Genomic DNA, 18,261 nt, shown 5'->3' on the forward strand with positions numbered 1-18,261 from the left:
GTTTCAGGCAATTTTTAGGACCTTCAGGCTGAAGTTTGTGCTGTTGTAACAAGCCACGTTTCCATGAAACGGAGGAAACCTGCATTCTTTCTTTTACAGGATTCCCTCCCGTCTTTCCTGCATTGTTATTAAAAACAGTCTGCCTTCTGCTGCTGCATCTTCATGTGTTTGTGAGGTGAATTCACAGGAAACCTGCTGTGTGTGTGTCTGAGTACATTCAATAAGTGTCTGCTACTCTCTTGCATAAATTGCAGTTTCCTGTAATAATGGCATCTGAGTATGCAGGGTGTGGCTGGTGGGTGTGGTTGGTGGGCGGGGCCAAAAAGGGTGTGACTGGTGGGCGGGGCCAAACAGGGTGTGGCTGTAATGTACCCTGGCCTTATTTGGAATAACCTTGAATGAGATATTTATGGCATATTTTCATCGATTTGGTTACAGTGATATTTTAATGTTATTTTATACATAATATTTTGAATCACCATTTATTTTTTATTACTGTTTATGTTTTTATTTGTTTTTATTTCATTTGAGTGATTTCTGTAAATTAGTTGCCAAGGCAACATTTCTAATTTTATTTAAATCTGTAGTTTTAGTTTTTAGTTTTTTTTTAACCTTTACTTCAATTAACAAAAGTTTGTTATAGTTTTAGTGATGTAGCCGATATGACAGACTTGCGCTGCACTTGTTGCACTTTTTACTGTATTTTACTTTTTAAAGTGATTTCAATCATATTTCAAGCAATTCAAAACCATTATGGCGAACTAGCATCTGAAGAAAATAATACATTGTTTATCGGCTTTAATATATCGGCCAAATTTTCCTATCGGGCCGATAAACGATAACATTAAAAATGAAAATATATCTGCGGTGGCCGATATATCGTGCATCCCTAATTCTCATTATCAGCTACAATGTAAACATGTTTATTGGCTATATTACCCCAAAATCTCATATATTTATATATATATATATATAATATATATATATATATATATATATATATATATATATTGCAATTGTTCACTAATAATCTGCTCAATATAAAGGGTTGATTTGATTCTGTTTAAAGTAAAGTAACTGAGCACAGATGCTGTTAGGACTGATTTCATACACTATTAAATACATTTATTTCATCCTGAGCTTGAATGGATTTTCCTCTTTGGCGTCTCGATGAATCAATGGTTTCCTTTCTTCTGCAGCTATAATAAACCGCTTGACATTTGATTCTCAGAACTCATTTCTGCATAGATCAAAACACAATGTTTCATTCATTTACCTTCTTTTCCTCTTCACACAACATATTCAACACGGACCCCATCGTTTCAGTTTTGATCAATATGATGTTTTTCTCTTCAGTGTTGTGTTTAACTGTTTCTCTCTCATTTCTCCACAGCCCTCTCTGATTAAAGCCATATTTAATGTGGACGCAGATGAAGTTCGCTCTCTCATATTCAAGAAAGAAGATGTCAATGTACAGGTAAATGTCCTTTACTGATTATTGTTTGGGTGAAAATCCCATTGAAATTCTCTGTATATGGAGCCGTCTTTATTGCATGTGGCCGGGTATTGAGACCAGTTCATTGATCTCTCAGTGATGGATGGTCTTGGAAACCAATCTGAAATGGACACACTGGCAGTCTCTGCACATTATTACTCTTAGTTTGATAATGGATCTTCATCTGAGAGGTTGATACGCTGTTATGAGCCTGCATTTGGACTGAAGATGGTTATTTTACTGCTCGCTGTTTAATGCGGAGTCTGTTTTCATCGCCAATGCCAGGCCTGGTCTGGAGCGACGCCCATTTGACTGCCAACCAATCAGTGATGGCCTTCTGGGTCACATGACCCCGTGTGGCTTGGCCTCCTGTTTTCCATTCTCATTCCAGACCAGATGGAAAACAGAAGCCTGCAGGGTGGCATGACATGGGGAATGAATGATTGCCGCTCTTTCGTAATTGCCTTTATTGATGGCAATGTAGAAGGAGCTTTACTCGGGCATCTGGAGGAATGTTTAAAGCTACAGAAGATCTCAGGAACCTGAAAACAGAAAAATGTGTGTGTGTCTCATGTTTCTGCATGCTCTCTCAAGAGATCAGTGGCCGCATTGATCAGTGTGGATCACACACACACACACAGAAATGCATCATTGTGCCATGCGCAAGAATCCAGTGTGTTTGTGTGTCTCATATATCACACTCCCTGCTGAAACCGCACATGCATCAAACGCATGCAAATAAAGAGGTGAATTACAAAATTATCATTTTTGATGTAGCATAAACAGCAGATGAGTGTAAAATCATCCTGTTTTGGAGCTGCGTTAGAATTTGTTTTGTTGATGTAGAGGCATAATTTTAAAGATACTTTTATTCAGCAAGGATGCATTCAATTCGATCCAAAATGACTGTGACATTTGTAATGTTACAAAAGATTTCAATTTCAAATAAATGCTGTTCAATTGAACTTTCTTTTCTCAAATAATCCTGAAAAATGTATCACAGTTTCCATAAAAATATGAAGCAGCATCACGACTGTTTTCAACATTGATAATAATCATAAATGTTTCTTGAGCAGCAAATCATCATATTAGAGTGATTTCTGAAGGATCATGTGACACTGAAGACTGGAGTAATGATGCTGAAAATACAGCTTTGATCACAGGAATAAATTACAGTTTACTATATATTCACATAGAAAACAGCTATTTTGAATTGTAATAATATTTCACAATATTACTGTTTTTACTGTATCTTTGATCAAATAAACGCAGCCTTGGTGAGCAGAAGAGACTCATTTCAAAAACATTATGAAATCTTAGCGACTCGACCGTTTAAACGCTAGTGTGTTTGTTGTGTATTGCTGTATGTGATGCTACTGTGAGTTTTCAACATGGTTGTTATTAATGTCTGTGATTGTGAATCCTCAGGACAGTGAGAAGAGGACGCCGCTTCACGCTGCTGCGTACCTGGGCGACGCGGAGATCATCGAGCTGCTCATCCTGTCAGGTATGAAGGGGCGTTTCCACATATAATATACCAATGCTTTTGTATCATCTGTTTTGAAAGAAGAATATGCTCACTTTGCAGACCTCTTATATATGCTCCAAAATCTACTGACAGCCAATGCATCATTTCCAATTCCATGATATTCAAAACTGTTTGAAAGTTTGGGGTCTGTTAGATTTGTTAAATATTTTTTAAATAAGTCTCTTCTGCTCACTAAGGCTGCGTTTATTTGGTCAAAAATACAGTAATAATGTGAAATATTTTTACAATTTAAAATATCTGTTTTCTATGGAAGCTTGTTTCCGCCACAGAATGAAAAATAAAAAAGGTAATTGCGACTTTTTATCTCACAATTCTGACTTTTTTTTCTTACAATAGCGAGATATAAAGTCAGAATTGCGAGATATAAAGTCAGAATTGATTGATATAAAGTCGCAATTGCGTCTTGTTAAGTCAGAATTGTGAGATATAAACTATTCTGAGGGGGAAAAAGTCAGTCTTTTTTCCCCCTTAGAATTGGCCCGATAACTCGCAATTGCGAGTTTATATCTCACAATTCTGAGAAAAGATGTCAGAATTTCGAGATGTAAACTCACAATTGTGAGAAAAAAAGTCAGAATTGTGAGATAAAAAGTCTAAATTCTGTTATTTTTTCTCGCAATTGCGACTTTTTCTCAGAATTGCTACTTTATATCTTGCAATTGCGACTTTATTTCTCAGAATTGCGACTTTATATCTTGCAATTGCGACTTTATTTCTCAGAATTGCGACTTTATATCTTGCAATTGCGACTTTATTTCTCAGAATTGCGACTTTATATCTTGCAATTGCGACTTTATTTCTCAGAATTGTGACTTTATATCTTGCAATTGCGACTTTATATCTCGCAATTGCGACTTTATTTCTCACAATTCTGACTTCATATCTCGCAATTGTGAGATAAAAAGTCGCTATTATTATTATTTTTTATTCAGTGGCGGAAACAAGCTTCCATAGTTTTCTATGTGAATATATAGTAAAGTGTAATGTATTCCTGTGATCAAAGCTGTATTTTCAGCATCATTACTCCAGTCTTCAGTGTCTCATGATCCTTCAGAAATCACTCTAATATGAGGATTTGCTGATCAAGACACATTTATGATTATTATCAATGTTAAAAACATATTTTTATAGAAACCATGATTCTTTTCCCAATATTCTTTGATAAATATAAAGTTTAAATGAACAGCATTTATTTGAAATAGAATCTTTGGTAACATTATAAACTTTACTGTCACTTTTGATCAATTGAATGCGTCCTTGCTTAATAAAAGAATATAAAAAAGGAAAAAAATCTGACCTTCCCCAAACTTTTGAACGATAGTGTGTCACCAAAACATCTTTTTAATGTGTTTTCGTCTAAATAAAATATATCAAGCCCTTAAACATCCTAGAAACCCTTAGCAATCACTAACACCACCATTGTGACTTTGTGTTCTGTATATAATAGAAAATGCCTAATGTATGTAAATTATATCATCCAGAAACCTTTCTAGATTTTGCAGTCAAATTCGAGCACTATATTGACACACTGACAAAACATACACACATCATGTGTCTTCCTGAATGACTTCCAGTATGTGCGTGTGTGAAGAGGAGTTGTCTTCATGAATGACAGAGTGAAAGTAACAGGTGTTGCTGTATTTTAAGCAACAGATGTGATCCCAGAGGATTGTGGGAGTTTATTTTAAACAGGCTTATGGGAAGCTCCATGTATCCTGCTTCAACTGTGACATTAATACCTGTAATTCTGCATATCCTTTCTCTCAGGGGCGAGAGTAAATGCCAAAGATAATAAATGGCTCACTCCTCTTCATCGGGCCGTAGCTTCCTGTAGCGAGGTACGTCACGTCCACGGAACAACAAACACACACAAACAAAGGTTTTCAGGCTCATTCATTTTCTCGTTGTGTGTTCAGGAGGCCGTCCAGGTGTTGTTGAAACACTCTGCCGACGTCAACGCGCGGGACAAAAACTGGCAGACGCCGTTGCACGTGTCCGCGGCCCATAAAGCAGTGCGCTGCGCCGAGGCTTTAGTGCCATTGCTGAGCAACGTCAACCTGTCGGACCGCGCCGGACGTACGCCTCTACAACACGCGGCCTTCAGCGGACACCTGGAGGTCAGACGTTCACTCTCACTGCCATTTCTCACACAGATCAACAGCTGCACAATCATAGCGGAGGTTACGAGACCCGTTTACACAAACGTATTACAGACAAAAGACATATTCACACCAAGAGTAAAATAAGAAAATCTGGTTATTCAATGCAAAATACAGAAAAATAGTATCTGATCATATAAATTTCACTCACATTAATGTATTTTTCTAATTTTTGAACTATTGTTCACTATTTTATAATAAAAAAATTAGGACACATTAAATTGATCAAAAGTCACAAGATTTCAAAAGATTTCTGTTTCAAATAAATGCTTTCTATTCATTTAAGAAACAAATGTATCACGGTTTCCACAAAATATGAAGCAGCACAACTTTTTTCAAATTTGATAATATTCATAAATTTGTCTTGAGCAGCAAATCATCATATTAGAGTGATTTCTGAAGGATCATGTGACATTGAAGACTGGAGTAATGATGCTGAAAATTCAGCTTTGATCACAGGAATAAATTTAATTTTACAATATATTCACATACAAAAAAGCTATTTTAAATGTTACTAATATTTCACAATGTTTTCACTGTATTTTTCATCTAATAAACATCCTTGGTGAGGAGAAGAGACTTTAAAAAAAAAATCATACCGACCTCAAACTTTTGAAAGCTAGTATATATTTATATTTGAACTTTCCAAACAAAGTCAGACCATCTTAAAAGTCATGTGATCCAAGGCTAGTTGACCGCCTCAGAACTAATCAGTTAATTGCCACAAACTTTGCCCTTCTTTTTGCTCTTTCTTCACTGAGATCAACAGATTGAGGTCTGTCTAGAGTGCCGCTAGCGGACACATGACCCAAAAGCTGATATATTATTGATCGGTTAAGCAAGCTTGGGAAAAACAACCAGGGCTGTCTCAAACACAGCTCAGGTCTCCAAAAAAAGTCAAATAACATGAATTTAATTTTATTGGAATTTAAAATGACACTTATTCTATTGGAACATATTGGAGCATTTAAATGCATTTTAAAGGGTTAGTTCACCCAAAAATGAAAATTATCATTAATGACTCTCCCTCATGTCGTTCCAAGCCCGTAAGACCTCCGTTCATCTTCAGAACACAGTTTAAGATATTTTAGATTTAGTCCGAGAGCTTTCTGTCCCTCCATTGAAAATGTATGTATGGTATACTGTCCTTGTCCAGAAAGGAAATAAAGACATCATCAAAGTAGTCCATGTGACATCAGTGGGTTAGTTAGAGTGTGTTGAAGCATCGAAAAGACATTTTGCTCCAAAATAACAAAAACTAGGACTTTATTCAGCATTGTATTGTCTTCCGGTTCTGTTGTGGATCCGCGTTCAGTGCCGCTGCTGACGTGTGTCTGGTGTGTGTGTGTGTGTGTGTATTCTGGTTCTGTTGTGGATCCGCGTTCAGTGCCGCCGCTGACGTAAGACGCTGCTGACGTGTGTCTGGTGTGTGTGTGTGTGTGTGTGTGTGTATTCTGGTTCTGTTGTGGATCCGCGTTCAGTGCCGCTGCTGACGTGTGTCTGTTGTGTGTGTGTGTGTGTGTGTGTGTATTCGGGTTCTGTTGTGGATCCGCGTTCAGTGCCGCTGCTGACGTGTGTCTGTTGTGTGTGTGTGTGTGTGTGTGTATTCCGGTTCTGTTGTGGATCCGCGTTCAGTGCCGCTGCTGACGTGTGTCTGGTGTGTGTGTGTGTGTGTGTGTATTCGGGTTCTGTTGTGGATCCGCGTTCAGTGCCGCTGCTGACGTGTGTCTGTTGTGTGTGTGTGTGTGTGTATTCGGGTTCAAATAAATATGGCTGGGCAAAAAAATGCAAGTCTTCCTCTGTGTGGAAATCCTTAGACATGTTTGCGAAGATTGTTTTGTTTCCAGCGTGCGTCTCCCTCAGACTGTAAACGAAGCTCGGGCGCACCAGACACACACACACACACACACCAGACACGCGTCAGCAGCGGCACTGAACGCGGATCCACAACAGAACCAGAATACACACACACACACACACACCAGACACACGTCAGCAGCGGCACTGAACGCGGATCCACAACAGAACCAGAATACACACACACACACACACACCAGACACGCGTCAGCAGCGGCACTGAACGCGGATCCACAACAGAACCAGAATACACACACACACACACACACACACACCAGACACACGTCAGCAGCGTCTTACGTCAGCGGCGGCACTGAACGCGGATCCACAACAGAACCAGAATACACACACACACACACACACACACACCAGACACACGTCAGCAGCGTCTTACGTCAGCGCCGGCACTGAACACGGATCCACAACAGAACCAGAATACACACACACACACACACACACACCAGACACACGTCAGCAGCGTCTTACGTCAGCGGCGGCACTGAACGCGGATCCACAACAGAACCGGAACACACACACACACACACACACACACACACACACACACACACACACCAGACACACGTCAGCGGCGTCACTGAACGCGGATCCACAACAGAACCGGAAGACAATACAATGCTGAATAAAGTCCTAGTTTTTGTTATTTTTGGAGCAAAATGTCTTTTCGATGCTTCAACACACTCTAACTAACCCACTGATGTCACATGGACTACTTTGATGACGTCTTTATTTCCTTTCTGGACAAGGACAGTATACCGTACACACATTTACAATGGAGGGACAGAAAGCTCTCGGACTAAATCTAAAATATCTTAAACTGTGTTCTGAAGATGAACGGAGGTCTGACGGGCTTGGGACGACATGAGGGAGAGTCATTAACATTGACATCATTTTTGGGTGAACTAACCCTTTAAGTTGTACTTCCCATCATGACTCTAGCTAAAATCATCAAACTGGACACGTGTGCATGTGAAATCTTTAGTTTCTCTGTCATTGCAGATGGTTCAGTTGCTTGTGTCCAGAGGTGCAAACATCAACGCTTTTGATAAGAAGGACAGACGAGCTGTTCACTGGGCCGCATACATGGGTGAAAAACATCAACATCAGAGCAAACAGAAAACATGTTTCTGTCATTGATCTGAAATCACTCACTCCCTCCCTCCTTCTCGGTCTCAGGTCATTTAGAGGTGATGAAGTTCCTGGTGTCTCATGGTGCTGAGCTTTGCTGTAAGGATAAGAAATCATATACTCCGCTTCACGCCGCTGCCTCCAGTGGAATGATCAACGTGGTCAAATACCTGCTGAATCTGGGTGTTGATGTAAGTAAGCCCCGCCCACACGCACATACAACTCCGCCCCTGGGTCGTCACGTGAACTGTGCTTGTTTTTATACGGAGAACACAATCTATTTGTATAGCCTAGCCAAAGCTACAAATGTTCAAAGTTACTACATGCAAACATTCATAGAACTCACATTGTTATTTTCCTTAAATTATAAAAGAATTTAAAGGGTTCATGACATGAGAAATCAAATTTGACATATAAAAGGCATTAAAGGACATATAAAAGGTCTTTGTACCATGAAATTATCCTGCAAGTTTCATAGCTTAAAATGTCCTCCCCATTAAAAACAAAGTATTTTTTAACCAATCCCAGCATCAGGTACAAGTGGATGGTTTATATGTTTCCGTCGGAGGATTATATGTTTGTTCGGAGCATTTGACTGCAGATTGTTTTATAAATGAGGCACAGTGTAATGTAGAGTTTGCAAAGAAACTTTTGTTGAAAGGTAAAACGGCCGACTATATTGGATCTGACAGCAGCTGCATCACAAACCCTAATTTTATAATGCATGATGCTTTTTCTATGGATAATGTTTACAAAACACTCCCGTGCAATAGCAATGGTACCGTTTACTACGCAATGACGTTAGCCAATCATAACAGTGGCCGTTTACTGACGAGCCTTAACCCTCTGGGGACGGATTGGGCGGTACCGCCCAAAATGGCATACTTTTACAAATGTTTAAATATCTTAAAAACTATTAATGATAGAGAGGTGCGGTGTTTTTTACCGTTTTCCTCAGATTCCGCTGAAAACAGTGATAACTTACCCGGCTTGTAAATATACACACTTCCTTGTTGAGGAATACCACTATGTAAAGGGCCAATGAAATCGATGTTGTTTGGCAGATTCCGCAAGCAACAACCAATGGAAAAATTGCCGATGGCGAAATATTTTTCTTATCCAATCAGAGGAAGGTTACCATGACGTATCTAGCAAATCAGAGGACTCTGTAGCCTGGCAAGGGGTGGTACTATATAGTTAGGGATATGACGCAAACAGCGTTGAATGGAGAGAAGGAGAGAGAGCGAACGGAGCGGATTATCAGAGAAATATGAGAGAGAGACAGAACAATTATAATATATATATTTATATACATACAATTATAACATTATTTATTGTTTTAGCACTTTTATGATGGCAAGCAGTAAAGATTTACGGTGGAACAAGCTCTGGAACAATTACTGGAGAGTGACGAGGAGAAAGCATTGCTTAGAAAATTCTAAGCATTCCTAAGAAAAACGCCTAGGACTATTTGTAAATAAAGTTACATTTTTCATTGTTCTTTACACATTTTATTTAACAATTGCACATGTCTGTCAAGCAAAGGCTTTGACAAATATATTTTTTGTTCAAAAACTGTTCACTATTGTTGTGTGATTTTCATCTAATTTCCGTTTTTGAAATTCTCTAGTTTATTGTACATTTTTCACTCATACTTCCTTTATAAACTTGCTTATGTTAGCTTAGGGTCTTCTGAATCCATAGATACCAAACAAATAGTGTTCCATCTCCATTACGTATGGTTTATAAGCCCAAATGTAAAAATAGGGAAAACGTACCAAAAAGGGCTTAGTCCCCAGAGGGTTAAAGGAGTCGTGCCTTAAAAACTGATCATTTCAGACAGAGGGACAGAATGGAGGTTGAAAATCATTTTTGGTGCAAACAACTTTATTACCAGTATAAGTGAACATATTCTTCAAATATAAAACATCCATGTCATGACTAATTTAAATCATCTACTGTAGTGTTCAGTTGTAAAACGATATACGTTATAATAGTCTATTATTACAGTTAAGATTAAAATAACTGTTGAACCATTAATCAAATGATCTGTCTCTGTTAGATTAACGAGCCGAACGCGTATGGAAACAGTCCTCTGCACTTGGCGTGTTTTAACGGGCAGGACGTGGTGGTGAATGAGCTGATAGAAGCAGGTGCTGACGTGAACCAGGTGAACGAGAGGGGTTTCTCTCCGCTGCACTTCACCTCTGCCTCCCGCCAGGGGGCGCTGTGTCTGGAGCTGCTCGTGGCCAACGGGGCCAACGTCAACCGCAAGGTCAGACACTTTTCTGAATGGTTCACACAGAACTCGCTTTTGTGGTTGAATACATGAGACGCAAGTCAGTGGAACAGAAAAAAAAGCATAAGGTCTAGACTAGAGTGTCAAACACGTCTGTCTAGTGGGTGTTTACAAAGGAAAAACATCGCAGTGGAATGGAAAAATGCATTCAAAATGCAATATCTTGCATTATTATTAGTGCTGTCAAACGATTAAAATATTTAATCGTGATTAATCGCATTAATTACATAGTTAACTCGCGATTAATCGCACATTTTTATCTATTCTAAATGTCTCTTCATTTCTTTTTGTCCCATTATTTTTTTTCTCATTTTAATGCTCTTATCAACATGGAAAAGTGGATCGGCTTGCTTTGTGCAAATGTTTTTTATTGAAAACAACATTGACATATACTGTGTTCAATTTCACACTAACATTCTCACTTGGAGCAAATAATCTCACACAATGCAACACTGTCCATCAATAAAAGGGTGAAAGAAATACTGACGAGGTCCTGATATTGACGAGGGGGTGGAGAATTCGCATCAGCTGTGTGTGTGTGTGTGTGTGTGTGTGTGTGTGTGCTTGGCCATCAAGTGGTGTTTCAGACTGGACACGCTGCGATGATGATAGCTCAGTTCACAACGACAAAACACACAGATCACTTTGGTCTCGTCAATGGGACCATTTGGCAACTTTTTAAAAGTAAACTTTCCATTCAGAATCTTATTGGCATCCATTTCGGCGTCTCGCGCTCGTCATCCACTCAAAACGTAACGTTAACCTACTATTTGGCCGGCTCGCAAGCCCAAACGAGTGTGTGTGGCGTGCCTGTTGTTTTGTTTCCGGTCTAGCTAGATCCGCTTGTGCTTTGATCGACAAAGCAACAAAACGTCCTCGCGCGGCGCAAAGCCATTGAAATGAATGGGTTTCATAGCGTAGCGCCGCGCATGCCGCGTCCTGTTGCAAAAGCATGTGAAAAAAACTGCAAAGTTTGCTAGGCCAAAAAGACTGTTAATTGCGCGATAAAAAAATTAACGCCGTTAAAATGGGTTTGCGTTAACGCTGTTAATAACGCGTTTAACTGACAGCCCTAATTATTATTAATTATTAATCTGCACCAAGGCTGCATATATTTGATGATAAGTACAGTAAAGAGATCAGTATCATCATAAAGATGAATGCAGATTAATAATTAATAATGCAATAACTTGAAATGGATAAGTGGAATAGCAGACAAGAGCAAAGCAAAACAAGAAAGTCTGGTTGTTCACATGCTTTAATAAAGTATACAGAAAGCCATCTGATAATATAAGTTTCACTCATGTTAATGCACTGATATAAGCTATGTTTCCATACAAAGTTGAAAAATTGGAATATCGGATAAAACATTTGCGAATGACGCAGCATTTCTTTCCCGTGTGTTCAAGAGAACAAAATCGTCACTTCCTGGGAAATTGAAGCAAAATATCTGTAATAAAAATGGAAGTGGCTGCAATCGGGGAAGAAACTGTCTTTTTGAGTTCATTTACTGTAAATGACTTGCATCTTAGAGCGCGCAGACGAAACGCAGTAAACACTCATGTTCTCCTGCGTTCGGATGCTGGTGTTTGTGAACGCAATCGTGTGAGACGCTTCTGGGAGCTCATTACACCAAATCATTCTGATGACAGACATTTCAGAATGACCAAACCAACATTTGAGATGATGTGCGATACGATTGGTCCACTGGTTATTCCAGTTATCCAATCACATCCTCTGGTCAGGCAAAGTCACAGAGTCGTCTGTTGCGCAGGGATTTATTCTGTAAATGTGTTTCCATCGTTCCAAAATATTCACCTCAATTGAGCGCATTCATTTTTTTATGCACATTCTTAGAATTAATTTGTATCTTGCCATTTCCATCCAGCCATTTTTTTAATGCGATATCCCATAATTTGCATAAAAATAGGTATATGGAAACATGGCTACAAGCATACCGTGATACAATCCAAAACCACTTGTGGAAATGCTTCTATTTTGCATATTTCTGAAAAATATTCTAACTACTACACCACTTTAAAGTGTAAGATTGCTTAAAAAAAAAAAGTAATACTTTTATAATACTAAAATAACTTTGTTTCCAGAGTAAAGATGGTAAAACTCCTCTCCACATGGCGGCCATTCACGGGCGATACTCCAGATCACAGGCCATCATTCAGAACGGTGAGTGTGTTGTTATTCTGCCGTTTCTTGTTTGTCTTCCTCTCCAGTTTCTCCTCATCCTCTGTTTTGTGGTTTGTAGGCTCAGAGATCGACTGCGAGGATGAGAACGGAAACTCTCCTCTTCATATAGCGGCTCGATACGGTCACGAGCTGCTCGTCAACACGCTCATAACCAACGGTGCGGATACGGCAAAGTGAGTGACAGGACGTGTGTTTACACAGTTAAGGCCTGATTTATGAGCTGATGCTGATCATGTGACTGTGACTCCGCCCCCTGTAGGCGGGGCATCCACGGCATGTTCCCGCTGCATCTGGCGGCGCTGAGCGGATTTTCAGACTGTTGCCGGAAACTGCTCTCATCAGGTGAAACACATTTATCATAAAGGTTAATGTTCATCCAGGCCTTTACCAAACTGATTCCTGAGTATGAAACAAACTTTTCCCTCTCTTAATCGCACACTGTGCGATTTATAATAGTCCTTTACGATAGTTGCTTGTTTACTTCATCAAACAATGACTCGTTCGGTGATGTGAGCTGCGTTACACGTAAGGGTTAATGGCCGACGAGGTGTCCATTGTCAGGTATTAGTGGACGACGGACGGTTGGCTCCACCGAAGTCCATTAATACCTAGACAATGGACACCTCGAAGGGCATTAACCCGCTTATACCACGGTCACTTGCCAAATAACACATTTTTAAAACATTAGTTTATATTTTAATTAGTTTTACAATCGAAATCTAAAGTTTTTACAAACAATAACTTTGTTTCCCTGGTTACGCCTGAGGGTTTATTTAGCAACCGGAGATATTTATAGTCCGCTCCGCTCGTAGACCCCTTCAGTTTAGCTAACTTACGAGCTAGAAAGTTAAAGGGATAGTTCACCCAAAAATTAAAACTCTGTCAGTAATTACTCTCCCTCATGTTGTTCAACCCCGTAAGACTTTCGTTCATCTTCGAGACACAAATTAAGATATTTTTGATTAAATCTGAGAGCTGGATCACTCCTCCATAGGCTTCTTAAGGGATCGAAACTGTCCGACCCAAAAGTTATGAAAGACATCGTTAAAATAGTCCGAGTGACGACAGCGGCACAACCTTAAGTTTATCAAGCGACGAGAATACTTTTTGTGCGCAAAAAACAAACAAAAATAATGACTTTATTCAACTATTCATTTCCTTCTCTGTTGGCCTCGAGATTTCACGTAGTGTAACAGCGCAGCGCTTCTGTGTTGTACGTCACACGCAGGCTCACTATTGGCCGACGCTGGTCATGTGTGTGATGATGCGTGTGACGTACAACACAGAAGCTTTGCGTAGTGTCACTACGTGAAATCTCGAGGCCCACAGGGAAGGAAATGAATAGTTGAATAAAGTCGTTATTTTTGTTTGTTTTTTTGCGCACAAAAAGTATTCTCGTCGCTTGATAAACTTAAGGTTGAGCCACTGTAGTCACTCGGACTATTTTAACGATGTCTTTAATAACTTTTCTGGGCCGGCCAGTTTCGATCCCTTAAGAAGCCCATGGAGGAGTGATCCAGCTCTCAGATTTAATCAAAAATATCTTAATTTGTGTCTCGAAGATGAACGAAAGTCTTACGGGGTTGAACAACATGAGGGAGAGTAATTACTGACAGAGTTTTCATTTTTGGGCGAACTATCCCTTTAACGTATTTTTTTTTTCATGTAAGTTAGGCTTGTCTAGCCATGGGCGTTACACTTTTGTTTTGTTTTTAACCTATAATTAAAACACACAGGTAGGCATAGTATAACGGCTAAGTAGATGTTTGTTTTGACAATTGGTCAGTCGTCGTAGGAGAGTCACACTCCAGGACTGTGAGTCAAATCTTCTGACACTGCCAGAATTTCATCTGAGGTAAACTTTGATCGGCTGTCGGTGAACATGTCAAACTAACGATCAAAGACTTCAGATGTTAGCTTAGGATCAGAGGAATCTTTTAGGATTTGCAAAATTTGTCTCAGACGGCCAAATCGAGGCCAGAATCTCACAGTGTGCACCCGGCTTTAGGGAAGTGCATTTGTGTTCTGCTCTTCATCAATGGGTATCTGTTGCTCCAGGTTTTGACATGGATACGCCGGACGACTTTGGCAGGACGTGTTTGCATGCGGCCGCTGCAGGAGGGTGAGTCTTCTCTCTGATTGGCTCATCGGCTCCCCCTGTGGCCTGGATGCTTTATGGGCCCGTCTCTCCTTCTTTTTTTCCAGGAATCTGGAGTGTTTAAATCTGTTGCTCAACACAGGTGCGGACTTTAACAGGAAAGACAGATTTGGGAGGTGAGTTACATTAGATAATCAAAAGTTTTTTGTGTGTGTGTGTGTGTGTGTTTCTGAAAGAAGCTGCATTTATTTGACCAAAAATACAGTAAAAACAGTAATATTGTGAAATTTCTATTTGAATATATATTTTAAATGTACTTTATTCCTGTGATCAAAGCTGAATTTTCAGCATCATTACTCCAGTCTTCAGTGTCACATGATCCTTCAGAAATCACACTAATATGATGATTTGATGCTCAATATTTTAGTATGGTAGTTTGTCATATTTATATTTCTATATAATGTGGGTAACACTTTAGTTTAGGGTCCAATTCTCACTATTAACTAGTTGTTTATTAGCATGCGTATTAATAGGATATTGGCTGTTTATTTATTAGTACTTAAAAAGCACATATTAATGCCTTATTCTGCATACCATATTTTACATCCCTTAATCCTCAATACCTAAAGTTAACATCTACCTTACTAACTATTAATAAGCAGTAATTAGGGGTTTATTGAGGCATAAACATTATAAATCGTAGTTGATAGTGAGAATCGGATTCTAATCCAAAGTGTGACCATAACGTGTGTATATATAAAAGTAACATTTGTTTTTCCCATATTGGGTTCAGATATGACAGTTTTATTAAAGCAGCCTGGGATGTACTGTATATTCTCCTCCAGATTCCCATCACTGTGATAAAACAGATTTCAGGAATCCTGCAGGAGGAATGTGTTTATCATGTATGATTTATCGCTCTCTCTCTCAGGACAGCGCTGCATTACGCTGCTGCTAACTGTAACTATCAGTGTCTGTTTGCTCTGGTGGGCTCCGGGGCCAGTGTGAACGAGCGGGACGTCCGGGGCTGCAGCTCGATACACTACACGGCTGCGGCCGACTCCGACGGCAGGTGATCAGAACACACACACTGGAAACGGAAGGTCGAGTCAAGCGCACTGCATTGTGGGATACGGACACACATTAAGTAATGTGCTCTAGTTGCACATACTGTGTCCGCAAATGTATTAGGTCATCCGATCCGGGTATTACAGGCACACAGAAAATGTGTTTGCTGTGTAGATATATCTCACAAATATGAGCTAATGTGCCATAGAGTACATTGTAGAGTGCATCTTTTACAGCTACGTTTGTTTCGGAAATATTTTTTGCATTAACATTTTTAGCACAGAGATTAAAAAAAAAAAAAAAGTCTGTTAAAGCGTTATACAGGTGAAACCCGAAAAATGTGAATATCGTGCAAAAGTTTATTAATTTCAGTAATTCAACTTAAAAGGTGAAACTAATATATTATATAGACTCATTACATGCAAAGGGAGTTCAAAATTAGAATATTGTGAAAAGGTTTTCATAGCTGTAAGCCATAATCATCAAAATTATAACAAATAAAGGCTTGAAATATCTCACTTTGCATGTAATGAGTCTATATAATATATTAGTTTCACCTTTTAAGTTGAATTACTGAAATAAATGAACTTTTGCACCATATTCACATTTTTCGAGTTTCACCTGTAAGCCAAATCAAGCCAAAAAGCTATGAGGAGAATCACAATATTACAAATTTTTATTCAAAGCAAAATCGCATTTGAAAATCGAAAAAACGGTGTACTTCATGGCTTTAGTGAGGGAAATAACTACAATCCCATGAAGCATTGCGTATGACATAATCGAATTAAAAACGATGGTGATATATAAAACTATTCATTTAAGGTGTCGATTATTTCTTCAGGAACATATGTATGGAGTTCCCTGAAAGGTCCTTTTTAAAATAAATTTTTCCTATAAGGTTTTAAAAAAGTCTTTGTTAAAGAGATATAAGCCATGAACCAAGCCAACCAGCGACGAGGTGAATCACAACATTACAAATTTGATTAGAAGCAAAAAAGTTGGACAACTAAGACAAAAGTACAAGACTGTGTTGTAAACGCACTATGGAGAAAATGAATGTAGTTTTTACTTCTGGAACGCAACTGTTAAACTCTATTGGCTCACCGTGACTCTGATTGGTGGAATCGTCTATACAGCATCATGGGTAATGTAGTTGTTCCGCTGTAAAGCGTGGTTATTTAAAAAAAAAATAATGTGAAATAATACCATCGTTTAAATTCCTCGGAGCTCATAGTAAAAAAAGTGCAAGTTATCATTAAAATCAGTTTCTCTATGGAGAAAATGAATGGAGTTTTACTTCCGTCTGTTGCACTCAGTGAATGTTTGAGCTGATCTGTCTCCGTCTGTCAGGTGTCTGGAGTATCTGTTGAGGAATGATGCGAATCCGGGTCTCAGGGATAAAGACGGATACAGCGCTGTTCACTACGCTTCAGCGTACGGTCACCGAGTGTGTCTGGAGCTGGTTAGTTCATCTAAACACTGTGAGCTTAAACACTCCTCAACACCGCCCTGTTTTCAGGGTTAATCTCTGTGTTTTATGTTGTAGATCGCCAACGAAACGCCATTGGATGTGGTGAGTATCTGTATTTCTGTGTGGATTGAACAAAAGGACACACGATCTGGCCAGTGCTGCCCTCTTATGGCCACATAAAGTTCACAATTGATAAATGTTTCTGTTCTTATTATGTGTGATTCATCAGTGCATGAAGAAAAACATTTTGTATTCTTTCATAATCTATCAAAATGTAATACCTTTCTCCTTCAAAACCATTTTCTGTTGATATAAACAAGCAAAGACTGGAGATAAATACTAATAATGAATAATAACAGTAATTAATAACAATAGCCTAACAATTCATGGTCCAATGTCATTCTGATGAATAAAATATAATAAATTCTCTCTCTAAATTGCATGCATTCTGAATGCCATTTCATGTCCTCAAGTATAAATAAAAAAAATCATAATTTTTCACCTTATTCCTTTAGTTAGCTGTTTTAAATTGTGTAATTTCATAAAGCCATGAATGCATGTATGTTTTCAGCTGATGAACACGTCTGCATCAAGTCTCTTAAACGACACAGACGTCCAGCCTCCCGTCAGCCCTTTACACTTAGCGGTGAGTTACAGATCCAGATATCCTGCTCTGTAGAATAATATTGAAATATTATATATATATATATATATATATATATATATATATATATATATATATATATATATATATATATATCTACAATGGAGTAATTCTAGTTCAGTTAAAAAATGCAGCCATTTATAAAACGAGTCACTCAAAAACCGCTTAAAACTATATATATAACATTTGTGCCTTTTATTTATTGAACTTCCTGCCAAGAGAACACCACCTAACTGAGGCAAAAAAACTT

The 18,261-nt window shown here is 38.7% G+C and overlaps 1 protein-coding gene across 4 annotated transcripts in view; it reads left to right on the forward strand.

Moving 5' to 3' along the window:
* LOC130078420 (serine/threonine-protein phosphatase 6 regulatory ankyrin repeat subunit A) overlaps positions 1–18,261 on the forward strand; it is a 35,080-nt gene that overhangs the window by 8,451 nt on the left and 8,368 nt on the right. For 2 of the 4 annotated variants that reach the window (XM_056243930.1, XM_056243928.1), the window contains exons 2-17: positions 1,394–1,477; positions 2,924–3,002; positions 4,812–4,882; positions 4,961–5,161; positions 8,078–8,165; positions 8,255–8,397; positions 10,269–10,481; positions 12,611–12,689; positions 12,769–12,883; positions 12,970–13,052; positions 14,769–14,832; positions 14,916–14,984; positions 15,740–15,880; positions 17,227–17,338; positions 17,423–17,449; positions 17,919–17,993. In XM_056243930.1, the coding sequence (XP_056099905.1) occupies positions 1,394–1,477; positions 2,924–3,002; positions 4,812–4,882; positions 4,961–5,161; positions 8,078–8,165; positions 8,255–8,397; positions 10,269–10,481; positions 12,611–12,689; positions 12,769–12,883; positions 12,970–13,052; positions 14,769–14,832; positions 14,916–14,984; positions 15,740–15,880; positions 17,227–17,338; positions 17,423–17,449; positions 17,919–17,993 (1,644 nt within the window). Of the gene's footprint in view, positions 1–1,393; positions 1,478–2,923; positions 3,003–4,811; positions 5,162–8,077; positions 8,166–8,254; positions 8,398–10,268; positions 10,482–12,610; positions 12,690–12,768; positions 12,884–12,969; positions 13,053–14,768; positions 14,833–14,915; positions 14,985–15,739; positions 15,881–17,226; positions 17,339–17,422; positions 17,450–17,918; positions 17,994–18,261 lie in introns of all 4 variants that reach the window. The other 2 variants (XM_056243929.1, XM_056243927.1) reach the window with 1 other exon arrangement.

This window comes from Rhinichthys klamathensis, unplaced genomic scaffold, assembly GCF_029890125.1.
Source record: "Rhinichthys klamathensis goyatoka isolate OS25496 unplaced genomic scaffold, OSU_Roscu_1.1 h1tg000868l_1, whole genome shotgun sequence".
Lineage (NCBI taxonomy): Eukaryota > Metazoa > Chordata > Actinopteri > Cypriniformes > Leuciscidae > Rhinichthys > Rhinichthys klamathensis.